Raw genomic sequence first — 8,390 nt, forward strand, 5'->3', positions numbered from 1 at the left:
TATCCAATAGGCATATTTCCCAAGACAGGGATTGTACTAAAATATTAAAGGTGTGTAATCTAACTGCTCGTTTGTATAAGTACTTCATTCACAAACCAAGTAAACATTTAGAAAAAAAGAGATATAAAAAGTAAAAAAAAATTACCAGAAGAATATTTGCGTTCCCCATAAAATTAAGTGCTATCAATTCAACAAAAATATGGCTGATATTCAACAATTTGTGGGTGGGGATTTAACCTGGAAAAATTTCTTACGGTAGCAGGAACTAAATTTGGTCTAACTGTTTAGATTTGCTTCTTTAAGTGAAAAGGGGGCTAAAAATCACTTAAATGTGAAATAACAAGCTTGATTTACAATTAGATGCTTGTATACCCTAAGTCCCGTTGCTTATATCTCATTTTTATCTTCTATAAATAATGATACTTTTTCAATTTATCAAAACAATACCAATTCACAAGAAAGTTTTAATATTTTGTTGGATATGATTCTGGATTACGTTAGTTATGAGAAATGTTACAGATGCCATCCACGTACTTATACACGCAGGTGGCTTCCTCAGAACACGCCCCTACTACACTAACTGAACTCATTCGGACTTAGTCTCCACGACATAGAAATCTTTTCAGATACTAAATAAATAAATATCTCCTGAGCTTCATGAGAGTGTGAAACACAGTGAAGATAATACATGCTAGTGAATCACATGAAAAACATTGAATTTTTTTGTTCAGTTTATAATGATATTCTACTCTGCTTTTCAAGTCTTACACATGGAAGAAATACGGAAGTGAGCTTTACACTAGGCAGTGATTGGCCATAAAGTGTGGTTACATTAGTAAGCATATTTTACACTTGATCTTAGCCAAAAGGCCTAGAAGCAACAGTAGGCATGTTTTAAGAGTAATAAAATTGTAGCTCAATTTTACTTCAAGACAATGGCAAAAATTCACCCAGGATAAGAATCCATTTTATGGTAATCTCTTATGAGATTTGGGGATTATTAATTAAGAAAAAACATATGGTTTGTTATTTAGGAAAACAGCACTCATCACTTGTTTAGGCATGATCAAAATAAGGCTTATGAAGTTTAAATCTATTATTTCCTAGAATAAATAAACAATTATATGTTCTGATGTAAGTAACAGGCTTGTAAACAGTTGTGCCATCATCTTATGACCAACACAAGAAAAATACCATTAACCTAAAAGCAAAAATATTACTTAATAGTAAAATAGGGTTCTAGAAATTATTGAATAAACTGTTTTCTATTTGCTTTGTTTTCTTATTTTATCTATATTTACAAAACATCATGGCATACAACTTCAAAAGTCTAATTATTTTATAAAATAACAGCATATATCTATTGAAAATGATCAAAAGATTCAGTTTAATGAAACATATTAAGACAGATTCGTGACTGAGCTGTTTTTGCTTAATCACAAATTTAAATGCCCTAAACAAACAACTGAATTTGGTCTAATAGTTTAGATTTGCTTCTCTAAAGTGACCAAATCAATAAATAATTTAAAGGTAAAAATGATGGGGTTTGATGTATAGTTAGATGTTTACATGGTCTAAAATCTATGTGAGGTGTCTGCAGCTAAACGCGGTGATTTCAGTGACCTACATTTAGCCATGCTGAGCAAAAGCTGTTCTATTGATATTAATGTGACCCCTTGAACTAAAAAAAGCTGAAAAGCAACATGTTCTACAAGGAATATTTTCAGGCCCCTTCAAACCAATTTCGAACTAAGTCCTATTTGAAAGCTCTTACTCAAGCCCACTAATCATATGTACAAAAGAAAATGCCATGAGAAAGACCTGTGGAGCACCTGGCATGCAATGGGGGATGGCTTTCTAAAGCTCAGCACTAAAAGCTTTGTCCCTGGTAACACAAAACACATGATTTAGTAAGCCCCTTATCCTTCATGCCAGGATTGCTAAGAGTGAATGACCACAGTACAGTAAGAAACATACATTACAAACAAGGCCACATGTCCCCAAGATTCACTGCCATCTGACTTTTCAAAAAGTATTTCCTTTGAGATAGTATACAAGGATATTTTTTAGTAGGTGTAGAGCAAAATATTTTGAAGTCACCCCAGATCACATTTTAATGTAAAATTTTAAAAGGTATTACTTTATAGGGACCTAGACTCTTTAAAATTTATTAAATTTGTTGGTTAAATATTAAGTCTTATTATGTTTAATGTTACTTTCCTTTAAACAGTCAATTCGTCTTTAGTTTGTACTAAAGTATTTTAAGTTAAAACGGCCCTTGTAAAACCATTTTAAGTAGGTAAACTATTTAATATTCCTGTAGAGGGAATGCTAGGCAGGGATCTGCCATTTGAGATTGTCAGTATTTAAAAATTACTGCAAAGCAGCAGCACTAAATAAAAGACAGTTTTAAAACCTATTCCTCAATATTCTGGTTGATATTTATAGAAAATTATCAATTAAATATATTTATCTCAAAGGGGAATCTGGGATAGATAAATATCATCAAAGCAAGTTCTATATTTATCTTGCCTGTGTCAAAAATCAATTAGGTATGACTACGTTTTAATCATCACACTTAAGGGGTGTTTCAATTAGATTAAAATTTCTTTTCTAAGCTATTTTTTCATTGAACTCCCTCGATTGTTAATATTTTGCAGTTTCATTTGATCTTGGTTAATTTCATTTAAAGATTTGTACAATCATATCTTTCCCTAGATGAAATTTTTAAGAAGCATATGAATATGCTACTTAAATATTCACACGTTCTTTAACTTACTAACAAAAATGGTTTGGAAAGTTACTTTTATTTTCCCATACATAAATATTGGTCTCTTCCTTTCTTCATTTCTTTCTTTTTCTTTTATGCCCAAAGCATTGCTTTTCTTATAAATTTCCCTTTTTATAAATTGCCTTTTATGCACATCTTTAAATTAAATTTAACAGGCTCTCAAAGTACCAAATTCTACGCATATTGTGACCATTTAATTTTAGCTATCCACATTAAATATATGTGACTCTGTAACCTAAAGCACAACCTTACATCACTGTAAAAAAAATGAAACAGAAGTTATTGAGGAGAGTTTTATAAAATAAATGTATAAACACGGCCACCTACCAAGAAGCTACTTTACCATTAGAAAAAATTCCTCTTTATAGTAATAGGAATGAACAGATAAACGAACGACATACCTAAGTTGACAAAGCTCATGACCATGTCAGCATCATTCAGAAAGTTGGTATCGTGTAGGCTGGCAAGAGGAGGGCTCTGGGTAGTCAGCGGGATCCTTGGAGACAACTGCATACGATGAGCATACCCATTGGGAGAAGCTGGGTATCCCTTCCTGGCCTCCTTGGCCTCTCCTGCCAGGGATACCCTCACCAAGTATTCCGACTCCTCAGGATTTTCTTCACTGGCCATGGCATTGTACAGATCCAGCATAAAGAGGGGTGCAGAAGATGCTTGCTTTCCAGGTGAAAACGGCCTGGGTCTGTGGGGCAAACCCAAAATAGAGAGAATTTCCCTCTGTATTTCCCGTCTCTCATGGTTCCGCAGTCTTCTATAAATGAAACTGGAGTGAACATGATTGTCTCCCAGACCTCCTTTTGCATAACCCACTTGAACCCAGCCGCACCAGAGGAAGCCCACAAGACCCCTAAGTAAAAATACGGTCCAATGCATTTTTGTACAAAAGCAAAAGTCGGTATTTTTAATCCTTCTTGTCCACTTAAAAGTAGTAAGAATCCCGGTTCCTTGGAGGCACGCTTTGTCAGTAGCTGTGAAGTTGTAAAAACAAATTTACCTATTCTTCATGACAGTGGTGTTTCTGAACACAACATACTCAGTCCATTTTCTTCTCCTGTTTTAGATATTTGCAGATACGTCAAGAGTAGTGATTGCTAAGAAAGCTGAAATTCAGATTTCTAATTATCCACAGTTGTTAAGGGCTTTTGCAGTATTGATGTAGCAAGAGCTGGCTAAAATTATTCGATCAAATAACCTATGCATTCCTATGTGAATGTATGATAATCAGGCTTTGGTATTTGAACTGACGAAAGCTGGTCTTCGGACAAACTGTAGCTCCCAAGTTCTCTTCACTGGCTCTGCCTTCTTCTCAGTGCTTGAACTCTTTCCAAGACAAATCCTGAGGTCAGAATCACAGATCTACGCTGGTCTGCACCTTGCTGTTGGAATTCTATTTGTCCGGCAGCCTAGTGATAACTTCAACATCTCTTGTATGGTCTTAGTGTAAAACAAGACCCAAGGTTATAACTGCTCAAGTAAATGTATTTCCCTGAGTTTACTTGAAATCCTTCCTGTAAATCCATTCAATCTTTTCCTCCTCCTTACAGTTAATTCCACCTCCAGCAGGCACAAATATACCAGCCCTCTTCAAGAGAGATCTAAGGAGAAATGTAAGCACAACCCTGCTGGGAAAGAAGAGGCTTCTCATTGTAATTTGAAACTGGTAAAGCAAAAAGAAGTTAACCCTTTTGCTACCAGAAAAGCCTCCATTTTCGCAATTTTAGAACTACGCATACAACATACAACAGTGATGTGTGGGGTGGACAAGTTCCAGGGAGGATAAAAGCCAGTTTTCAACTAACAGACTGAAAACTTTGCCACCCTTCCACCCAGGGTGTTTTAGGTCTTTTTAGAGGAATGCATTTATTGCACTTCTATATTAAGACTCAGGTTGTAGCAAGCTAGCTTAGTATGTCTCAGTTCCATACTTAAGATTATTTCAGCTTTTGAATGTCATTAAAATTTACTTCTTTAAAAACTGAAAGGACAAATTTACAATTGGAATAAATTTATTGATTCTTAATGACGACCAGCTATTTTAAAGCAAAAAAAAGTTGACAACGAATCATTAGCAAATATATTCTTCTCCAAAAAAAGAGTAGTTATAAAAATTCTGAAATGGGATTGGATAGCTTTTATTTAATTGTCTATAGAAAAGATTTAAGCAGAAATAAATATATATTGAAATAGAAATGTCTAATATACAGTATCTTCATTCTTAACTTTTACTTCATTACAGCCCAAATGTAAACACAGTTACAATGAGATATTTATCGCAAACTGTACTCAGTACTTTGATTTAAGCTGTGCAAATAAACACCAGTTGTACTAAAGATCAAATACCCTGCGTGACAACACACAGATTAGAAATAGAACCCCTGAACTTTGATGGGTAGAACAGAGAAAGTGTGCACCTTTCTAGAATGCCATACCTAATCTGAGGAAATGAGCAAAGTATGTGTTTATCCTTAATAGTTAATGCCTTTAAAATTTGGAAGTCCGCAATGTTTCTCTGCCTGCTATAATTTTCTTCTCAGGCACACATTTAACCTTAGCGTTTACAGTGCTTTCATTGTCTGGGACAGCATTCCGATAGCAAGGTAAATTTATCGAGCGAATTCTAGAACTGTGGTGAGACTTTAATTTTTTTTTTCTTGGCCTAGAGGTGTCTAGTTTCTTGTTTAATTCCTTTTAACATATTTCCTCTGCATGAATAAAACAACCCTATTTCTCGTGGTCTTCAGTTCATTGGTGAATGCAAGACACTGAAAGGGCTCCAGAATCTGATGACATACGTCATTTCTCTTGTACAGATTCCCTAGGAAAACTTGACAGTGCAGCTGGACGTTTACCTCACTGAGAACTCTGCGTCATTACAGGACGCCACAGCCTAGTCAGAGCAGCAGCCCCGATGCTGACACACAGGCATGGTTGTCAAGAGACACCACAAGGCAGGGAAGCCATGCAGACTTGCAGGGACCATATCCCATTATAATAAGCAACGGCTTGAACTGCTAAAACTCCTGAGATTTATTTGCTTTAGCATCCAAAGCAAACAGCAAGTTTTGGTCGTCAGTACAGATTCAGATCAATCGCTCCTCTGCGTTTATAAAACACATTACAGATCAAGTAGGCTATAGTTTCCTTCTGTGTTTTAGAAGACATTTTCAAAGCTGTGAATTTGCTTTATATCTCAAGAGCACAAGAGAGTTACAGAGTAAAATCAGCTGCACTAAAGGAAAAACAATTCTTATTACAAAAGTATTGATTTTTTCCCCTAAGATACACTTGAAAAATAAAAATAAGACTGAATGTTACAAGTCTCAAAAACTTTTCCAAAACCATAATTTATAATGCCAGTCAGTAGCTTAATTGCTTACCCAGGCTTATATAGCTTCCATTGTATTGGCATTAAATTGCTAGCACACTTGATCAGATTTGAGTATCTACTCTACCCCTATCTCCCTTCCAATACAGACTAGACATAGCCCACATTTTTCAGAACATCAATAAGAGGAGAAAATAAGAAAAAATATTCTAAGACTAAACAGGAAGTGCTAGCTACTCCATGAAAAGTTAGAACCATTTCAATTGACAGGAAATGTGTTTTACCACATCTCAGTTCCCGCATGGGTTTATACCTGAGTGTTTGAGAGCAACTTGAAAGATAAAGTAGATTTTTGTGTGTGTAGACTAGGAAGGATCCTCATGTCTGAGTACCTATGAGACAAGGGACTGGACACACAGAAAAGAGCAGTGAGATTAGGAGAAAGACCTGGCTCATCCAAAGAATTATTCTTTTTTTTTTTTAATTTTTTTTTATTGCGAAAAGAAGAAAAAAAACATAAACAAAAAAACAAGTTTCCACCTCCTCCCAGCCTCCCATTTCCCTTCCCCTCCTCCCACCCTTCTCCCCCTCCTCCCACCCTTCTCCCCCTCCCCCCACTCCTCTCCCCCCCCCCTCCCTCTCCAGTCCACAGAGCAGTCCGGGTTCCCTGCCCTGTGGTAAGTCCTAGGTCCTCCCCCCTCCGTCCATATCTAGGAAGGTGAACATCCAAACTGGCTAGGCTCCCACAAAGCCAGCACATTAAGTAGGATCAAAACCCCGTGCCATTGTCCTTGGTGTCTCATCAGCCCTCATTGTTCGCCATGTTCAGAGAGTCCGGTTTTATCCCATGCTTTTTCGGTCACAGTCCAGCTGGCCTTGGTGAGCTCCCCGTAGATCAGCTCCACTGTCTCAGTGGGTGGATGCACGCCTCGTGGTCCCGAATTCTTTGCTCATGTTCTCCCTCCTTCTGCTCCTCCTTGGGACCTTGGGAGCTCAGTCCAGTGCTCCTGTGTGGGTCTCTGTCTCTATCTCTATCCATCACCAGATGAAGATTCTATGATGATATGCAAGATATTCGTCAGTATTGCTCTAGGATAGGGTCATTTCAGGTTCCCAATCCTCAACTGCCCAAGGAACTATCTGGGAACCTCATCTTGGGTACTAGGGAGCCCCTCTAGGGTCAAGTCTCTTGCCCACCCTAAACTGGCTCCCTTAACTAATGACTTCTCGAATTTTGCATGCAAATGGATGGAAATAGAAAACACTATCCTGAGTGAGGTGTCCCAGACCCAAAAAGATGAATATGGGATGTACTCACTCATAATTGGTTTCTAGCCATAAATAAGGACCACGGAGTCTACAAGAGGTGAACCTAAAGAAGCTAAGTAAGAAGGTGAACCCAAGGAAAAACATATAGTTGTCCTCTTGGCTAAGGGAAGTAGACCAAATTTCCGGGTAGAAAATGGGATCTTGGGGATGGGGTGGGATGGGGGTAAAGGGAGATGGGGAGAGAAAAGGTAGAAGGGAAGGAGGGGGGACCTGGGAAACAGGAGAATTGGGATAAAGGAAAGGTGGATAGGGGAGCACGGAACCAAAGAATTATTCTTAATGATCACCAAGAGGCATGCCCACGAAAACTCCCTCCCTCCCTTGTCACTTTGGCACAGCCCAGCAGCCTCTCCACAGGTCACTCTCCTTTGCAAGTTTCCTTTCCCCTTGAAATCTGATGCTTCTGTCTCTGGGTCTGTGAAGCAATTTTACCCAATTTACCAACGTCAGCTTTCCCAGTTTCTCCAAAGTAACTTGTTGGACAGATAGCAGAAGCATTTGCAGATCTTTTTTGATCTAGAGCTTTCTTATCACTCTTGAGCTTGGGTTGTTGCCATTTTGATGTAGAAGCAAAGTATCTGGAAGGAGTCAAGTCAGTAGGGATCTATAAGACCATTTAAGTGGCTGGTGGAACTGGCAGCAAACAGAATTCTGGGAAGGGCATCTACAAGAGTCCATTGTGTCCAGAGGAGGGCAGAGCAATGCTGTAAAACTACTCTCAGACAGACTTTGACTTTTTTGTTCGGGATTGGTTTGGTTTAGTTTTTGGGTTTTTTTTTTTTTTTCACGGTAGCTTGAAAAGGATTATAATCATGGGCAGTCTACACTTTATCTGATCATCAACTATTAAATGAAAACTAGGAAATAGATAATAAAGATAATAGAGCTTTGGGGATGTTGTTTTTGTTGAATAGCCAGGATTATATA

At 37.6% G+C, this 8,390-nt stretch overlaps 1 protein-coding gene across 1 annotated transcript in view; it reads right to left on the minus strand.

Annotated features, from left to right (window-relative positions):
• Positions 1–4,302, minus strand: part of Bmp5 (bone morphogenetic protein 5) — a 124,522-nt gene extending 120,220 nt beyond the window's left edge. The window contains exon 1 of the mRNA XM_041679597.1: positions 3,193–4,302. Coding sequence (XP_041535531.1) covers positions 3,193–3,682 — 490 coding nt within the window. The 5' untranslated portion in view covers positions 3,683–4,302. The remainder of the gene's footprint in view (positions 1–3,192) is intronic.
• Positions 4,303–8,390: the final 4,088 nt, after the last annotated feature.

The sequence above is a fragment of the Microtus oregoni genome, unplaced genomic scaffold, assembly GCF_018167655.1.
Source record: "Microtus oregoni isolate MIOR12 unplaced genomic scaffold, Mior012 000032F_ref0000030, whole genome shotgun sequence".
Lineage (NCBI taxonomy): Eukaryota > Metazoa > Chordata > Mammalia > Rodentia > Cricetidae > Microtus > Microtus oregoni.